The sequence below is a fragment of the Heterodontus francisci genome, chromosome 19 (genome assembly GCF_036365525.1).
Source record: "Heterodontus francisci isolate sHetFra1 chromosome 19, sHetFra1.hap1, whole genome shotgun sequence".
Classification (NCBI taxonomy): domain Eukaryota; kingdom Metazoa; phylum Chordata; class Chondrichthyes; order Heterodontiformes; family Heterodontidae; genus Heterodontus; species Heterodontus francisci.
Genome location: NC_090389.1, coordinates 76,060,994 through 76,080,415, shown reverse-complemented (window position 1 = coordinate 76,080,415; position 19,422 = coordinate 76,060,994). Strand labels below are relative to the sequence as shown.

The following is a 19,422-nucleotide window of genomic DNA, read 5'->3' as shown; positions in this document are numbered from 1 at the left end:
GAGTAGAATGTGGGAGACCTGCCAGGAGTGTGTTGGAATAGTCAAGTCTAGAGGTAATGAAGGCACAAATGAGGTTTCAGCAGCAGTTGAATTGAGATGGGGAAAAGTTGGGTGATGTTATGGAGGTGGAAATAGGTGGTCTTAGTGATGGCATAAATATGAGGTCGGAAGCTCATCTTGGGGTCAAATGTGATACCAAGGTTGCAAACAGACTGGTTTAATTTCAGACCGTTGCCAGTGAGAGGGATGGAGTTGGTAGCTAGGGAACGGAGTTTGGAACAGGGACCGAAAATGATGGCTTCAGTCTTCTTTTGCTTGGTAAGAGAAGCAAAAGTGATGAGGAAAAACGTTTTCATGCAGAGAGTGGTTAAGGTGTGGAATGCACTGCCTGAGAGTGTGGTGGAGGCAGGTTCAAACTGAAGCATTCAAAAGGAAATTAGACTGTTATATGAAAAGGAAGAATGTCCAGGACTACGGGGAGAAGGCAGGGGAATGGAACTGAGGAAATTGCTCTTTCGGAGAGCTGGTGCAGACACGATGGGTCAAATGGCCTCCTTCTGCACTGTAACAATTCAGTGATTCCCAATATTTAATTGGAGAAAATTTCTGCTCGTACAATACTGGATACCGGATAAGCAGTCTGATAATTTAGCAACAGTGGTGGTAAGGTAGAGCTGAGTGTCGTCAGCAAACATGTGAAAGCTTATTATGGGGGCAGTAGCATAGTGGTAATGTTAATAAACTAGTAATTCAGAGGTCCAGATTGATGCTCCAGCAACATGAGTTCAATTCCCACCACAGCAGCTGGGGGGAATTTAAATTCAATTAATTAATAAATCTGGAATAAAATTCTAGTTTCATTAATAATCATGAAACTACCAGCTTGTCATTAAAAACCCATCTGGTTCACTAAAGCCCTGCAGGGGAGGAAATCTGCCATCCTTACCCAGTCAGGTCTTCATGTGACTCCAGACCCACAGCCATGTGGTTGACTCTTAACTGCCCTCTCAAATGGCCTCGCAAGCCACTCTGTTCAAGAGCAATAAATGCTGGCCTTGCCAATGACACTCACACCCCAAGAACACATCATTTAGAAAAAAACTAACACTGTGCTTTCAGATGATGTCACTGAGGGGCAGCATTGTAGATGAGAAATAGGAGGGGGCGAAGGATAAATCCTTGGAGATCGAGGGAATAGGAGGTGGGTCTCATGGACAAGATGATCTCAGAGAGGGCATGAGGGGAAATAGGACAGAAACATGCGAGTCCAGGGCTAGGGCAGGGGGGAACATTATAGGATATTTGGCAGAGGCAGCTGATCAGGTAGTCTCGATGTTAGCAACAATGAAGTCCATGAGCTCTTTGCACTTATTGTTGGAGGTGAGGGAGAAGTGTACAGGGGTTTAAGAACACGGTTTGCAATAGAGAAACAAAGCTGGGGGTTATCTTTGCATTGCAAAATGATCCTGGAATATTGAGCAGTTTTAGCGGATGAGAGCAGGACCTGATAAAATTTTTAGAGGTCCAGCCAGACCTGATGGTGGATGGATAGATCAGTTGGTTGCCATTTCCTTTCCAGTCTGCGTCCTTTGGACTTAAAGAACCGGAGATAAGGGCCCTAATGGGGGAATGGCCAGGGTGAAAGATACTGATCTTCTTAATGAGGACTAGGGCATTAAAGGTGGAGGTGAGGGTGTGGGTGTAGCTGCAGAAATATTGTGGTGAAAGGAGGGCCAAAGGCTAGATTGTTGAGACTTTGAAAGTGCAGTTGTAAGTGAATAGGGGGATAGCTTTTCTAGGGACAGATACAGTTGGGGCGTGGAAGGGGGATATGGATGGAGAGTGATGCAAAAAGTGATCAGAGATGGCCTTATCATTAATTGATATGATGGGACTAGCAAAACCACGAGAGAAAAGGTCGAGGGGGTGGCTGTGAACATGGGTTGGGGAGTTTACATGCAGGGAGAGATTTAGGGAGGATAAGAGGGCAGTGAACTCAGAGGAGAGAGAACATGATGAGTTGAGAACACACAAAAAGCACCATTTTTTATTTCGTCACAGTTTAGCTTCATGGTTTGAAATGTAAAGTTGTGATCAGAAAGATAATTCCTTCGGGCACAGAGAGGTTGTGTTAACTTTATTGTACTTCCTTTTATTCAAAAAGTTTTTATTATAGTGGACGCAAAACTAAAAACATAATTTAAAGAGCGAGTCCCACCATTGTTACAAATTCTTATAAATCAAATAGCGACTAAGAAATATTTTTTGTTTTGTACACATAGCCAATTTTTATTTGAACAGCAAGTGCTTCTGATGGAAAAATAACTGGACCTGAAATTTAAATAAATATTCTATAGCATGCAACAGCTTTTAATTGATTTCAAGGTTAATTTCAAAGGCTTTGCTGCATCAAGTCCTGGTTCAGCCAAAATTTCCCACATCTCAACATTCACAAAACTGATGCAATTTTGTTTGGCTCCATCAATTACCTCGGCTGCTTACTCTGGCTGAACCCACAGGCATCCTCAATGCTCTGTTTAATGCACAGCTGAGTGTTAAACACCAGAGGTAATGGTGCAGGAGTAGGAAGAGAAGCCATTGAGAGATCTCTTGTACCTTTGTAATGTTGTCCACTTAAGATCCTTTCTCACCCCTCCCCTAATGAAACTGTTATCCATGCCTTCTTCACGACAAGAACTTGAAGACCTACAATGGACGATTTCCTTTGTTCCAAAAGAAGGCAACCTAGTTGGGGATTTTAATGTCTGTATTGGCTAGTAGCATAAAACATGGAAGGAATCAATGGCAAATTGGGAATAGGATCATGTAACCTCTGCTGTCCAAATGTATTTATCACCAATACCTCACTTCACCAACTGATAACTGCAAATCCTCCCATAAGAAGCCTCGTCCAAAGCACTGGTGTCTACTTGGCTATATGATTATAAGACTAAATCCCATTCAAAATACACAACATTTGCACCATGTGTGGAGCTGACTGATATCTTAGAATAGATTACATAGTGGTTTGTCCAAGATAGCTTTTGTCACCCCTCATCATCAAAGACCAATATCATGAGGAAGTTGGATTTGAATTAGGAATTCACTGAAGCGATCACAGGAGGACTAAATGTTAGTAATGGCCTCTAGAGTGGAAAATTAATGGACAAAGTTCAAGGCAGCTGTTGTAAAATATAAGGACATATAAAACACCAGTTGTTATCACCAGGAGTGCTTTAATACAGATGCTGATTCATTTGGGACTGAACTTAGCTGTATGAATGAAAACAACTTTATCACAAAGAAACAGCAAGGCTCAAACATCTAAAACAGAATGCAGGCTAAAATGGGAGAAATGAAAACTCTTGAGAAAGAAAATAGAAGCAACCAAGTCTTGTGCAAGCCAGTATATTTCAAAAAAACTTGCACTGAAGACTGTGTCTGTGACTGTGTCCATATTGCTGCTCCCCTCAGGAGCACAGACTAGTGGATCATTGGGTTGAACCAAATCAATAAACTCTTAAAATTCTCTGAACCTATCAATCTCTCAACAAAATACAAACTGCCATTGACTAAACAAACAATGACAAGAAACAGGCTCAGATGGCACTCCAGCGGAAACATTTAAACATCCAGGCCCAACTACTGCAAAGCACCACTTTAGAATATTCCAACAAATCTGAGATGAAGAGGCAGTTCCTGAGGGTTCAAGGCTGTGACAGCTGTTGCACTGTACAAATGTGAAGGAGACAGTTGCAACTGGGGAAATATTGTAGCATTTCACTCCTATCTGTTGCTGTAAAGTCCTTGCCAGGATCCTCCTGAACCATCTTAACAATGCCACCAAATCCAATGATCTTCTTGAAACCCAATGAAGATTCTGATCCAAGCAAAGCAGTGAATATGATCTATGTTGCAAGACAAATTTAGGAGAAATATAAAGAGCAACTTCATGGTCTTCAACGATCTAACGGACATCTTTGACAGACCTAACAATTTATTACAATGGGATGTCAGCAAGAGTGAAAACTGCAGCAAGACTGAGCACACCACAAAAAATATCAATGACTGAGGTATCAGTTTCATGATCAGTTCAATCCACGGCTACTTAGGTTGTTTGTTTTTAACAGAAAAGACAGTAGCTGACAGGTCTACCCAGCTTTCTCTCATCAGACTCTGGTAAAGGACTATTCAAATTAGGATCTGCAGACAAACAAGCAACCTGCCTTCCATCAAATCTAACTCACTATACAATATTCAAGATTAACTGTATACTAATCAGATCCCTCAGTACAATATGCAAGATTAATTTTACTTCATAGCTTCATTGACCATAATTCTTGCTCTATATCACACTGGGTTATCTGATCTGTACAAAACAGAGGTGTCAGTCTTAGCTCAGCAGTAGCACTCTTCCCTGAGTCAGAAGGTTGTGGCTTAAATATCCCACCCTAAAAGTTAAATACATAATTCAGGAGAACACTTGAGAACAGCACTAAAGAAGTGCCATATTTAAGATGAGATGTTAGTTTGGGGACCTGCCTGTCCTCTAAGATGGATGCAAAGGATCCCATGTCACTATTCCAGAAAGGGTAGGCGGGGGAGGTTGGTGCGGGTTGGGGGGGGGGGGGGGGGGGGAAGAGGGGGTGGGGTCCAACATATATCCCTCAATCAACATCATTTACATCACTTTTATGGTCATTTATCGCATTGATGTCAGTGGGACCTTGCTATGCGTAAACTTGGCTGCCATGTTTCCCTTGGTTACAATTACAGCTACACTGAATAGCTCCATAGAGAGCTGGCATGGACTCAATGGGCCGAATGGCCTTCTTCTGTGCTGTAAATGACGATGAAAAGCACGGTGGGATGTCCTAAGGTCAAAAAAGGCACTATATAAATGCAGATTCTTTATTTCCATAGAACACACACTATTAACAGTAACATTCATATAAGACTCAAGCTCAATCATCGCTCATTGCCACTAAACCTACATCTTCGCCAGTTAATCCCTCGAGCTTCGAATGAAAAACTGATGCTTAGAAATGACTGATAGCAATATTAGAGGATAAATACTTACTACGCTCATGATATTCCTCAGTTTTTTTTAAACACAAGTGGACCTGTTTATTTTAAATGGGTCAACGTATCCACTAAAAGCAGAGGAATTTCATTTTTGTTTCTATATGAACGGGATGACTTTTAGCATTGCCCCCTGCACAGTTTGTTCAACTGGTTGCACTTTCAGAAAAACGGCTGTGGTTAGTTTAAGACATACATTCAAACAAAATCTTCCAGATGCAAAGGGTTGATAAAATTCTGGTTTGAAAAGGGGGAAGTGTATTAATGTACCATTTCATTTCCTCAAAATTCATTTATTGAAGAAAAGAAAGTTTTATTTTTCGTTCCAAAAGTGAAGGCAGATTTCACCAGAAGTTAAAAGCAAGATTACCTCCCAACTGTTCAGTGAGTTTATCCAGTCAGCAGCTCAGCTGAACACATCAGGAAGGCCTCAGCATCAAAGCCAGACTGTGCTGAGTTAGCAGATCTCAGCCAAGGAGTGCTACAATTAAGTTCTGCGACCTTTGGGTTTGAGAAGGGAAAATTGGCCTAATTGTTTCTACAGCAGCTAATGCAAGGAGTGTGAGGATTCCAGGTGATGCCAGAATTGGGCTTGGTTGTGATGTTGAACTGCACTCACTGTCAAGACACACATTCAAAGCCATCAACTGGCCTCAATGCCTCTTGTCTATGGATAGCAGGAAGGATTAAAAACTAGGTCGGGAAACAAAATCAATAGATGTTACCTCGCTGTACTGACTAGTGCTGTAAAGTGTGCATGTGTGGATACAGGGTGAGCACAGGATTAAGCTAGTTGTAACGTACTCTATAATCAAACAGCCTGCCAATGCTCATTGTCACACATTAACAACATGGTACTGAAGTGTTGCCAGCGTATATCGAAATATACTCCAACAAGTGCCTGCGAGGGAGGACAGAAAATTGGGAAAATGAAATATATAACTGAAACCACCACCTTACAGAATCATGGATACACAGAATGAGATTCGGCTATAAACTTAACTTTGGGGCTGAGGTGAAGGTCAGATAATTTACGCATGGAATGGAGAACAACATTTGCATTTATGGAGCGTCATTAACATAGTAAAATTTGCCAAGGTGCTTCACAGCAGCATTATTAAAGAAAATTTAACACTGAGCCACATAAGAAGATATTAGGGAAGGTGACCAAATACTTGGTCAAAAAGGCAAGTTTTAAGACACATCTTAAAGGAGGAGAGGTAGTAGAGAGGCTCAGGGAGGGAACTCCAGAACTTAGGGCCTAGGCAGCTGAAGGCATGGCTGCCAATTGAAGAAAATCTGAGTTTATGGAAGGGGAAAATGGATGGCCAGCCAAATGAGCAGTGGAATATTCAAGTCTAGAGGTAACAAGGGCATGGATGAGGATTTCAGCAGATGAACTGAGGCAGGGTCAGAGATGGGCGATGTTATGGAGGTGGAAGTAGGCAATTTCAGTGATGGAGTAGCTATGTGGTTGGAAGCTCATCTCAGCAATAAATTGGACAACAAGGTTGCAAATTGTGTGGTTCAGTCGCAGACAGTGGCCAGGGCAAGGGATGGAGTTGGAGGTTAGGGAACAGAGTTTGTGCCGGGGACCGAAGACAATGGCTTAATGGCAATGGCAAATAAAAAAAGAACTTTTAATCTATTAAACCTTAATACACCTTCAGTATATCCCAACACAAGTCACAGCCAACAAATTACTTTTTAAGTACATTTGGTTTGGTAGGCAAACGCAGCAATCAATTTGAACGTAGTATGGCCTCAAAAGTATCAAACGAATGAATGAAACAGAGAATCCATCTTTGGTGGTGGAAGGATGGATGTTGCCGAGAATATCCTGATCCTCTCTGAATAATGCCATGGGATCTTTTCAATTCACCTGATCAGTTCAACATCTCGAATGAAAGATATCAGTTCTGATCCTGCAGCACTTCCTCAATACTGAAACAATGTGCCATTTTATATTATGTGCTAAATTGCATAATATTTCACAGAGGTAAGAGTACTACTTTTAAACCAAGCTTACATTTGTAGAGATACAAGAGGCAGCTTGCATCATTTGAAACCATTAATACACCCTCTGCACTTATAATAATTCCCATTTAAAACTAAATAAAGACTGGCAGTGGTTATGAATGCCATTTGAACCACAAGATCATAGTACATCCTTGAAACAGCATCTGTCTATACTCCACATTCTTGACATATGGTAATGTTAAGTCAAATGGGTGTACATTTACTCTGATTATCAATGTAAGCCAATACTAGAAGGGTGGTAAAATGAGGAGTGGGGCCGATAATGGACCAGAAAGGGGGATTTACACATGGAGGCAGAGGGCATAGCTGAGGTATTAAATGAATATTTTGCATCTGTCTTTACCAAGAAAGAAGATGCAACCCAGGCAATGGTGAAAGACGAGGTAATTCAGACACTAGAAGGGTTTAAAACTGATAAACGAGGATGTATTAGATAGGCTGTCTGTACTTAAAGTGGATAAATCACCAGGACCGGATGAGATGCATCCAAGGATACAGAGGGAAGCGAGAGTGGAAATCATGGAGGCGCTGCCCATAATTTTTCATTCTTCCTTAGACTTGGGGGTGGTGCCAGAGGATTGGAGAATTGCAAACGTTACACCCTTGTTCAAAAAAGGGTGTAAAGACAGACCAGCAATTACAGGCCAGTCAGTTTAACTTCGGTGGGGGGGGAAGCTTCTAGGAAAAATAATTCAGGACAAAATTAATAGTCACTTGGACAAATGTGGGTTAATTAAAGAAAGCCAGCATGGATTTCTAAAGGGAAAATCATGTTTAACTAACTTGCTGGAGTTTTTTGAGTAGGTAACAGAGAGCATTGATGAGGGCAATACTGTTGACGTGGTGTACATGGACTTTCAAAAGGTGTTTGATACAGTGCCACACAACAGACTTGTGAGCAGACTTGTAGCTCATGGAATAAAAGGGACAGTAGCAACATGGATACGGAATTGGCTGAGTGACAGGAAACAAAGAGTAGTGGTTAATGGATGTTTTTCGGGCTGGAGGAAGGTTTGTAGCAGAGTTCCCCCAGGGGTCAGTGTTGGGACCCTCGCTTTTCCTGATATATATTAATGATCTAGACCTTGGTGTACAGGGCACAATTTCACAGTTTGCAGATGATATGAAACTTGGTAACACTGTGAGGAGGATAATGTAGCACTCTAAAAGGACATAGACAAGTTGATGGAATGGGCAGACAGGTGGCAGATGAAGTTCAATGCAGAGAAATGCGAAGTGATTCATTTTGGTAGGAAGAACATGGAGAGACAATATAAAATAAAGGGTACAATTCTAAAGGAGGGCAGGAACAGGGGGACCTGGGTGCATATGTGCATTAGTTATTGAACATTGCAGGACAGGTTGACAGAGCAGTTAATAAAGCTGTGCTTTATTAATAGGGGCATAAGGTACAAGAGTAAGGAAATTATGTTGAATTTGTATAAGACACTAGTTCAACCTCAGCTGGAGTACTGACCGCTGCATTTTAGGAAAGATGTGAAGACACTGAAGAGAGTGCAGAAAAGATTCAGGAGAATGATTCCAGGGATGAGGAATTTCAGTTATGAAGATAAACTGGAGAAGTTAGGACTGTTTTCCATGAAGAGAAGGCTGAGGTGATTTAATAGAGGTATTCAAAATCATGAGGGGTCTGGACAGAGTAGATAGAGTGAAACTGTTCCCACTCATGAAAGGATCGAAAATGAGAGGGCACAGATTTAAAGTATTTGGTAAGAGAAGCAAAAGCGACATGAGGAAAAGCTTTTTCACGCAGCGAGTGGTTAAGGTCTGGAATGCACTGCCTGAGAGTTGGTGGAGGCAGGTTCAATTGAAGCATTCAAATGGAATTAGACTGTTATATGAAAAGGAAGAATTTGCAGGGTTACAGGGAGAAGGTGGGGGAATGGAATTTAGTGAATTGCTCTTTCGGAGAGCTGGTGCGAACATGATGGGCTGAATGGCCTCCTTCTGCACTGCTGTGATTCTGTGAAAAGGTTGGAGTGAGTACAAATGAGTTTCTCTGTTATATACTTCTACCAACCCCTTCTGGTCACATTAGCATGTGGGAAGAAAATAGAGGGGAAGATGACTGATGTTCGACATTATTAATACAGGATTACCACAAAATCATCAGCAACTGAAGGCATGTTCTAGGTCTCACATATTATATTATTAGTTGTTTGATCAGATAAAAACATGGATTGGCATCTGTATCCTGTTACTATTACCAAACTTTTTTCTATCTTCCTGTTTTTTTTTCAAATTAAGATAATTCAGTTGATCTGTTTGGAGAAGTCAGTAAGCCCAACAGTATAAGGAGCTGACAATATAAACTGAATTAACAACAGGAGAAAGTCATTAACCCAAGAGTGCTCCAGTCTCACCTCCCTATGATCATCCAGCTTATTTGCATCATCACTTCCAAGTTCACATACTCTGAATGTTTGTTTTTGTTTTCTACAATAAGAACCCGTGTACTTCAATTTGCTTTTTGTTCTTTGTTCAATTATTAATCATGCTGGAGTCTGCATGTAACCATGGATAATTAGAATGATCTGAAATTCACACCATGTTCTTCAAGTTTTTGACCCTTTTCGGCATCAGCGCCCAGAGAATAAAAACATTCTCAAAAGAAAATGGCACTATTTTGGAATATTTATTGGGTTTGGGGCATATCCACTTTTAGGCAGCACAGTGAATCACGCTAATTAGAGACAGTGCTGCTTTGCGATGGGGAAAATGTAAGTGGCAAAGAGAGAATGTATTCAAAAAGTTAGTATTTTGTAAAACGTGAGGCAATACAGAGTTTGTAGTCACTGTGAAGTGAGTGCATGGAATCCATGACCAATTGCAATTAAGACCATTCAAAGACCTTCTTAAATTCGTACCTGACAATGTGGAAAATTGCTCAGGTTTCTCCTGACCACAAAAAGGACAAATCCAATCCAGCCAATTATCACCCCTTCAGCTTGCTCTCAATCATCAGCAAAGCGATGGAAGGTGTCTTCACTAATGCTATCAAGTGGCACTTACTCACTAATAACCTGCTCACCACTGCTCACTTTGGGTTCTTCCAGGACCACTGGACTCCAGACCCCATCTCAGACTTGATCCAAACACAGATAAAAGAGCTGAATTCCAGAAGTGAGGTGAGTGCCCTTGACATCAAGGTAGCATCTGACCAAGTGTGGCATCAAGGATCCCAGTAAAATGGAAATCAATGGGAATCAAGGGGAAAACTCTTCACTGGCTGACATCATACTGAACAAAATGGAAGATGGTTGTGGTTGTTGTAGACCAAACATCTCAGCCCTATGAGTTCCTCAGGGTAGTGTACTAGGCCCAACCATTTTCAGCTGCTTCATCAATGACCTTCCGTCCTTCATAAGATCAGAAGTGGGGATGTTTGTTGAAGATTGCACTGTTCACTTTTATTTGTATCTGCTCAGATAATGAAGCAATCCATGCCTGTATGCAGCAAGACTTGGACAACATTCAAGCTTATGCTGATAAGTGGCATCACACAAGTACCAGGCAATGACCACCTCCAACAATAGACAGTTAACTAACTCCCCTTGATATTCAATGGCATTACCATCGCTGAATCTTCCACCATCAACATCTTGGGGTTTACCATTGACCAGAAATTTAACTGGACCATAAATACTGTGGCTACAAGAGCAGATCAGAGGCTGAGCATTCTGCGGCGAGTAACTTGCCTCCTGATTCCCTAGAATCCTTCCACTTTATACATGCCACAAGTCAGGAGTGTGATGGAATACTCTCCACTTGCCTGGGTGAGTGCAGCTCCAACAACACTCAAGAAGTTCAACACCATCCAGGACAAGGCAGCCCACTTGATTGGCACTCCATCCATCACCTTGAGCATTCACTCCCTCTGCCACCGGTGCACCATGGCTGCTGTGTGTAGCATCTACAAGATGCACTGCAACAACTCACCAAGGCTTCTTCAGTAATGCCTCCAAAACCCCCAAACTCTACCGCCTCAATGGACAAGGGCAGCAGACGAGTGAATGTTCCCCTCCAAGTCACACACCACCCTGACTTGGAAATACATCACTGTTCCTTCATCGTTGCTGGGTCAAAATCCTCAAATTCCCAATCTAACAGCACTGTGCGTGTACATACACCAGATGGACTGCAGCAGTTCAAAGAGGCAGCTCACCACCTTCTCAAAGGCAATAATGATATGCAATAATTGCTGGCCTTGCCAGTGATGGCCACATCCCATGAATGAATAAATAAAAAAGTTGTTGAAACATATTTGGCTATTTAATCTACACTGGACATCCTATTTTCTTCAGGAGGCAGTGATATTGACCAGAGTCTCAGGGCTGCCTCAAGGTGTGAGACGATATAGAAGCTGCTGTCAACATTCTATCAGGAGCAGAGACAGGCATTCTTGTTTATGGTAATATTTTCAATCACAATAAATAGATCAATTGTGATACAGTGACTGCTGTGCAGTGCTCCAACTAACAGACTGGTATAGAGAATGGTATGTCTTGCCCAATAAGGCCAAGAGCAGGGGCAATATTAACATTAAGACATGAACAACAAGGTAAAACATACCAAAGCACTTCACAGGAGTACAATCAGACAAAACTGACAGAGAGCCAAAGACAGAGACATTTGGACATGCGATCAAAAACTTGGTCAAAAAGGTAGGTTTTAAGGAATGTCCTAAAGGAAGAGAGGTGGAGAGATTTAGGCTTTACGACTTTTATTTTAAAGGCATTGACTCGTCGCCCAAAAGAATATTTGTTTAGTCTGACGTAGTCAGTCATTTGGATAATGAATTTACCTCCATCTTTCCTGTGCCTGGCTCTGCACATCTTCCGTCAGCCCTAGAGGGTGGGCTGACCCACGTCTTGGACATAACCACGGCAGCCAGTACTCTGTGATCAACCAATGGGAGGCATGCCTGCAGCAAGGCAAGATATTAATGAGTAAGAAGGTCTGCAGGGTTGGTAACTCAACATTAAAGAACGGGAACATTGCATGCAAAATTATTCTGGTTTGATCATTTTTTTTTCCATTTTCCTCCTCTCTTGGAAGTATGAATTCCTGGTGTACAGTTCAACAAGTCATTCTTCATGCATGAGTTGCAGCAAGTAATTCAACAACAGGAAGCACTAAGGCAGCTAAAACCTGTCAATTGATAAAAGCAAACATACATACTTTGCATCGGGTGTGGGGGTCACAGGACAGTGAGCAGGTTGAGCAGCTGGCGACTTTCCACTTCCCTAACCCAGGGGCCACTGAGGCTGATTTTTCCTGTGTTTCTTTTCCCCTGGCCACTCTGCAACCCTCTGCGAGAGGGCCTGAAATGGGGCAACACTTTGGAGATCATGTTTTGTGTCACAGGACTGCTGTTCCGTCCTGGATTGTGCCTTCCTCCACTAAACCATCAGCCAGCTGGTGCCAGTTTCCTTCTGGGATCTCTTAATTCTCTTTACGCTGCAGCAGCAACTGTGGTGCTGGCTGGTGAAAGCTTCAGAGGCTATTTCTTTTATCGATAACATCAGCTTTCACAGTCAAAGATGGATGTATTAAAAACAACGCCCAGTAAACTTATTATAAACATCTTCCATGATAGTTCAGCTTGTAATTTGACTGCCACTATTCAGCTGAGCTATACAGACCAGGAAAGTCACAGGTTGAATCGCTGGTCTATGCTGAGTTAGCTTCTCTTAGTTGAATGGATTTGGGGTGTTTCAATTGAATTCAGTGCCTGTGGGCTACAGCGGGGGCAAGAAAATCAGTTAGGGTACCCACTAGAGCATGGCTACCCGACCCGAACCTGACGGAACCCGACGACTTGTGTTGGGTTGGGGTCAGGCCGGGTCGCATTTCCAGGTCCGGCATTCGGGCTCGGGTCGGGTCCGACATGCTCTATCACCACCTCCAGTAATTGGCTCCAATGTTAATGTACATTTTGGACTTGAAAGGTGGTTTTGTTACAGTTATTTTAAGCTTGTGCAAATAAGCAACAAAGTGAAAAATGGAAGGTAGGTTAACTGATGGTCGGGTCGGCTCGGGCACAGGAAAAAGAATGAAAGAACTCGGGCCGGGTCGGGCTCGGGCGTGGTTCTGTCGGGCTCGGGTCGGGTTTCATTTGTAGACCCGAGCCGGCCTTTAGTACCCACTCCTGATCTCCATCTATTAACGTGTTAACATTAAGACATTGATGCGTGTTAACATCAGATGGGCTTGATTACCAGAGCAGATTCCCTTGGATGCAGGCCTGATGCGTGAGCCCAGACAATCAGAACATGAAAAATAGTCAATGACGAGGTACTGGAAAGCTGCCTGCAACTGATCACGTTCAAGACAGGAAGAATATCGAAGACTCAAGAATATATAGATTTTAAAACACTTTCAATAAGCAGATTTCTACAAATATTTCAGGAGGGCAAGTCAAGGCTTAGGATTGGCCAGGGAAAAGAAAACACAAAAGAAAATTAATATTTCTTTTAAAAAAGTATAAACAGGTCTCAGTTAATGAGAGATTACATAGAGAGGGCAAAAAGGATTATAAAAACACAAGCTGTAATGACTGAACTATTAATTACTGCAACTGGACAGGCAAAAGAACCCAAAACTACCAAATGACAGCACATTCACAAAAGCTCCTTACTGCCTCACATACAACCTTACTTCATGCATTGACATTCCTGACTGCAGGCACTACTGTCTGTGCTCTAACCTCTGGCATTGCGAACTGCAGGTCTGTAGTACCAAACTACATGTTGCTTCATGACATTACTAACCATGGGCTCTGTAGTGCCAGTACCTGAAATTTCTGATTCCTGGCTTTATAATGCCATACACATTGTTCATGTCTCAACATTTCTGATTTCTATATCCATATTGCCAAACACTTGTGCTTTCTGCATGGCATTCATAATTACTGCTTCTGTGGTGCCATACACTGCTTATGCTCCAGCATTCTATATTATTGGCATCATAGTGTCACACCAAGCTTTCTGTCCCAGCATTCACAATTATTGGCTCTGTCCATACCCCACATTCCCATTACTGTCTCTATTACACACGCACACACTGTGTCCATACCCCACATTTCCCAATTGTATTCAACCACAATCTGTAACCTCATGACCCGGCATATCCCCCACTCTACCATTGCCATCAAGCCAGGGGGCCAAACCTACTTCAATGAAGAGTGCAGGAGTGCATACCTAAAAATGAGTTATCAGCCTGGCGAAGCAACAACACAGGACTACATGCATGCCAAACAGCAGAAGCAGCATGCAATAGACAGGGCTCAGTGATCTAATCTAAGCTCTGCAGTCCTGCCACATTCAGTCATGAACAGTGGTGGACAATTAAACAACAAACAGAAGGAGGAGGCCCCACAAATATCCCCATCCTCAACAATGAGGGAGCCCAGCACATCGATACAAAAAACAAGGCTGAAGCATTTGCATTCATCTTCAGCCAGAAGTGCCGAGTGGATGATCTATCTCTGCCTCCTCCTGAGGTTCCCAGCATCACAGATGCCAATCTTCAGCCAATCCGAATCACTCCAAGTGATATCAAGAAAAGGCTGAACGCACTGGACACTGCAAGGCTGTGGGATCTGACAACATTCCAGCAGTAGCCATGCCCCTAGCCAAGCTGTTCCAGTACAGCTACAACACTGGCATCTACTGGGCAATGTGGAAAATTGCCCAGCTATGTCCTGTACACAAAAGGCAGGACAAATCCAACCCAGCCAATTACCGCCCTATCAGTCTACTCCCGATCTTCAGTAAATTGATGGAAGGGGTTGTCGACAGTGCCATCAAGCGGCACTTGCTCAGCAATAACCTGCTTACTGACGTGCAGTTTGGGTTCTGCCAGGACCACTCAGCTCCTGACCTCATTACAGCCTTGGACCAAACATGGACAAAAGAGCTGAACTCCAGCGGTGAGGTGAGAGTAACTGCCCTGGACATCAAGGCAGCATTTGACCGAGTATCAAGGAGCCCTAGCAAAACTGGAGTCAATGGGAATCAGGAGGAAACTCTCCACTGGTTGGAGTCATACCTAGCACAAAGGAAGATGGTTGTGGTTGTTGGAGGTCAATCATCTCAGTTCCAGGACACCACTGCAGGAGTTCCTCAGGGTAGTGTCCAAGGCCCGATCATCTTCAACTGCTTCATCAATGACCTTCCTTCAATCATAAGGTCAGAAGTGGGGATGTTCGCTGATGATTGCACAATGTTCAGCACCATTCGTGACTCCTCAGATACTGAAGCAAGGTCTAGACAACATCCAAGCTTGGGCTGATAAGTGGCAAGTAATATTCGTGCCACACGTGCCAGGCAATGACCATCTTAAATAAGAGAGAATCTAACCATCTCCCCATGACATTCGATGGCATTGCCATCGCTGAATCCCCCGCTAGCAACATCCTGGGGGAGTGGGTGGGGTGTCACCATTGACCAGAAACTGAACTGGACCAGCCACATAAATACTGTAGCTACAAGAGCAGGTCACAGGCTGGGAATTAAGTGGCAAGTAACTCACTTCCTGTCTCCCCAATGCCTGTCCACCATCCACAAGGCACAAGTCAGGAGTGTGATGGAATACTCCCCACTTGTTTGGAGGGTCAGCTCCAACAGTCAAGAAGCTCGACACCATCCAGGACAAAGCAGTCCACTTGATTGGCACCCCATCTACAACCTTCAGCATTCACTCCCTCCGCGAGTGGCAGCAGTGTGTACCACCTACAAGATGCACGGCAGCAAAGCACCAAGGCTCCTTAGACAGCACCTTCCAAACCCGCAACCTCTGCCATGTAGGATAAGGGCAGCAAATGCATGGGAACACCACCATCTGCAAGTTCTCCTCCAAGCCACACACCATCCTGACTTGGAACTATATCGCCGTTCCTTCACTGTCGCTGGGTCAAAATCCTGGAACTCCCTTCCGAACAGCACTGTGGGTGTACTTACCCCACATGGACTGCAGCGGTTCAAGAGGGCAGCTCACCACCACCTTCTCAAGAGCAATTAGGGATGGGCAATAAATACTGGCCTAGCCAGAAATGCCCACATCCTCCGAAGGAATAAACATTACTGGCGCTATTGCCACACACAATGCCCATACCCCATATTCCCCATTTCCTGCTGCATTGCCCCCACACACTGTGTCCATACCCCACGAATCACAGAATGTCTTCACTTTAGAGGTAGAGGAGCAGATATGTAGACAGATTTTGGAAAGATGTAAAGGTAACTGGGTTGTAGTGGTGGGTGATTTTAACTTCCCCAATATTGACTGGGACTCACTTAGTGCTAGGGGCTTGGATGGGGCAGAATTTGTGAGGAGCATCCAAGAGGGCTTCTTGAAACAATATGTAGATAGTCCAACTAGGGATGGGGCCATTCTGGACCTGGTATTGGGGAATGAGCCCGGCCAGGTGGTCGAAGTTTCAGTGGAGGAGCATTTCGGGAGCAGTGACCATAATTCCATAAGTTTTAAGGTACTTGTGGATAAGGATAAGAGTAGTCCTCGGGTGAAGGTGCTAAATTGAGGGAAGGCTAATTATAACAATATTAGGCCGGAACTGAAGAATTTAGATTGGGGGCGGCTGTTTGAGGGTAAATCAACATCTGACATGTGGGAGTCTTTCAAACGTTAGCTGATTAGAATCCAGGACCAGCATGTTCCTGTGAGGAAGAAAAACAAGTTTGGCAAGTTTCGGGAAGCTTGCATAACACAGGATATTGTGAGCCGAGTCAAAAAGAAAAAGGAAGCATTTGTAAGGGCTGGAAGGCTAGGAACAGATGAAGCACTTGAGGAATATAAAGACAGTAGGAAGGAACTTAAGCAAGGAGTCAGGAGGGCTAAAAGGGGTCATGAAAAGTCATTGGCAAACAGGATTAAGGAAAATCCCAAGGGTTTTTATACATATATAAAGAGCAAGAGGGTAACCAGGGAAAGGGTTGGCCCACTCAAGGACAGAGATGGGAATCTATGCGTGGAGCCAGAGGAAATGGGAGAGGTGCTAAATGAATACTTTGCATCAGTATTCACCAAGGAGAAGGACTTGGTGGATGATGAGCCTAGGGAAGGGAGTGCAGATAGTCTCAGTTATCTCATTATCAAAAAGGAGGAGGTGTTGGGTGTCTTGTAAAGCATTAAGGTAGTTAAGTCCCCAGGGCCTGATGGGATCTACCCTAGAATACTGAGGGAGGCAAGGGAAGAAATTGCTGGGGCCTTGACAGAAATCTTTGCATCCTCATTGGCTACAGGTGAGGTCCCAGAGGACTGGAGAATAGCCAATGTTGTTCCTTTGTTTAAGAAGGGTGGCAAGGATAATCCAAGAAATTATAGGCCGGTGAGCCTTACAGCAGTGGTAGGGAAATTATTAGAGAGGATTCTTTGGGACAGGATTTACTCCCATTTGGAAACAAACAAACTTATTAGCGAGAGACAGCATGGTTTTGTGAAGGGGAGGTCGTGTCTTACTAATTTGATTGAGTTTTTTGAGGAAGTGACGAAGATGATTGATGAGGGAAGGGTGGTGGATGTTGCCTACATGGACTTTAGTAAAGCCTTTGACAAGGTCCCGCATGGCAGACTGGTGCAAAAGGTTAAGTCACACGGGATCAGAGGTGAGCTGGCAAGATGGATACAGAACTGGCTCGGTCACAGAAGACAGAGGGCAACAGTGGATGGGTGTTTTTCAGAATGGAGCGATGTGACTAGTGGTGTTCCGCAGGGATTAGTGCTGGGACCTTTGCTGTTTGTAGTATATATAAATGATTTGGAGGAAAATGTAGCTGGTCTGATTAGTAAGTTTGCGGACGACACAAAGGTTGGTGGAGTTGCGGATAATGATGAGGATTGTCAGAGGATACAGCAGGATATAGATCGGTTGGAGACTTGGGCGGAGAAATGGCAGATGATTTTAATCCAGACAAATGTGAGGTAATGCATTTTGGAACGTATAATGCAGGTGGGAGGTATACAGTAAATGGCAGAACCCTCAGGAGTATTGACAGGCAGAGAGATCTGGGCGTACAGGTCCACAGGTCACTGAAAGTGGCAACGCAGGTGGATAAGGTAGTCAAGAAGGCATTCGGCATGCTTGCCTTCATCGGTCGGGGCACAGAGTATAAAAAGTGGCAAGTCATGTTGCAGCTGTACAGAACCTTAGTTAGGCCATACTTGGAATATTGCGTGCAATTCTGGTCGCCACACTACCAGCAGGACGTGGAGGCTTTGGAGAGGGTACAGAAGAGGTTTACCAAGATGTTGCCTGGTCTGGAGGGCATTAGCTATGAGGAGAGGTTGGAAAAACTCGGATTGTTTTCACTGGAACGACGGAGGTGGAGGGGCGACATGATAGAGGTTTACAAAGTTATGAGCGGCATGGACAGAGTGGATAGTCAGAAGCTTTTTCCCAGGGTGGAAGAGTCAGTTACTAGGGGACATAGGTTTAAGGTGAGAGGGGATGTGCGAGGCAAGTTTTTTACACAGAGGGTGGTGAGTGCCAGGAACTTGCTGCCAGGGGAGGTGGTGGAAGCAGATACGATAGCGACATTTAAGAGACATCTTGACAAATACATGAATAGGAAGGGAATAGAGGGATATGGGCCCCGGAAGTGCAGGTGGTGTTAGTTTCGGCAGGCATCAAGTTCGGCGCAGACTTGGAGGGCCGAATGGCCTGTTCCTGTGCTGTACTGTTCTTTGTTATTAGATACAGAAGCTGGGAAGTGACGCCGGGTGAATTACTTTTCGCTGCAAGCCTTCCAATCCTGGTACCGGGCTTCCCCCAAACCCAACAGCATTCAGGCAAGGCCCAGGCTTTTGATGAGCCCATTCCCCACAGTAAAGGCCTACTCCAGGCTGAAGCCGCGACAGCCCAAATTATTAAAGTGATTCACAACAAGCACTAACGTGTTCATTTCGCTACCGCTGTCCCTGGGCCCCCAAACCCGACGACGAACGGAAAAAAGACCGTCCCTGCCTTGAAGGTGCAGCGCCACCCAATGGAGGGAACAGCGGAGCGGGGCCGCCGCAGACAGCGCCACCCAATGGAGGGAACAGCGGAGCGGGGCCGCCGCAGACAGCGCCACCCAATGGAAGGGAGAGCGGAGCGGAGCCGCCGCAGACAGCGCCACCTAATGGAGGGGCGAGCGGAGCCGGGTCGCCGCAGACAGCGCCACCAATTGGAGGGAATCGATTCTAACGTCTAAAGCTCTCAGATGGCTGTCAGTCCTACTCGTGTCCTGGAGTTAATCTCGGTATACCCTAAATTAA

At 44.1% G+C, this 19,422-nt stretch overlaps 1 protein-coding gene across 2 annotated transcripts in view; it reads right to left on the bottom strand.

The window, feature by feature from the left end:
- LOC137380215 (hyaluronidase-like) overlaps window positions 1-19,153 on the bottom strand; it is a 57,766-nt gene extending 38,613 nt beyond the window's left edge. For both annotated transcript variants that reach the window (XM_068052022.1, XM_068052025.1), the window contains exons 1-2: window positions 19,060-19,153; window positions 11,948-12,067 (exon numbers count right to left, since the gene is read on the bottom strand). In XM_068052022.1, coding sequence (XP_067908123.1) covers window positions 11,948-12,022 — 75 coding nt within the window. In that variant the 5' untranslated portion in view covers window positions 12,023-12,067; window positions 19,060-19,153. The remainder of the gene's footprint in view (window positions 1-11,947; window positions 12,068-19,059) is intronic.
- Between the last annotated feature and the right edge of the window lie 269 nt (window positions 19,154-19,422).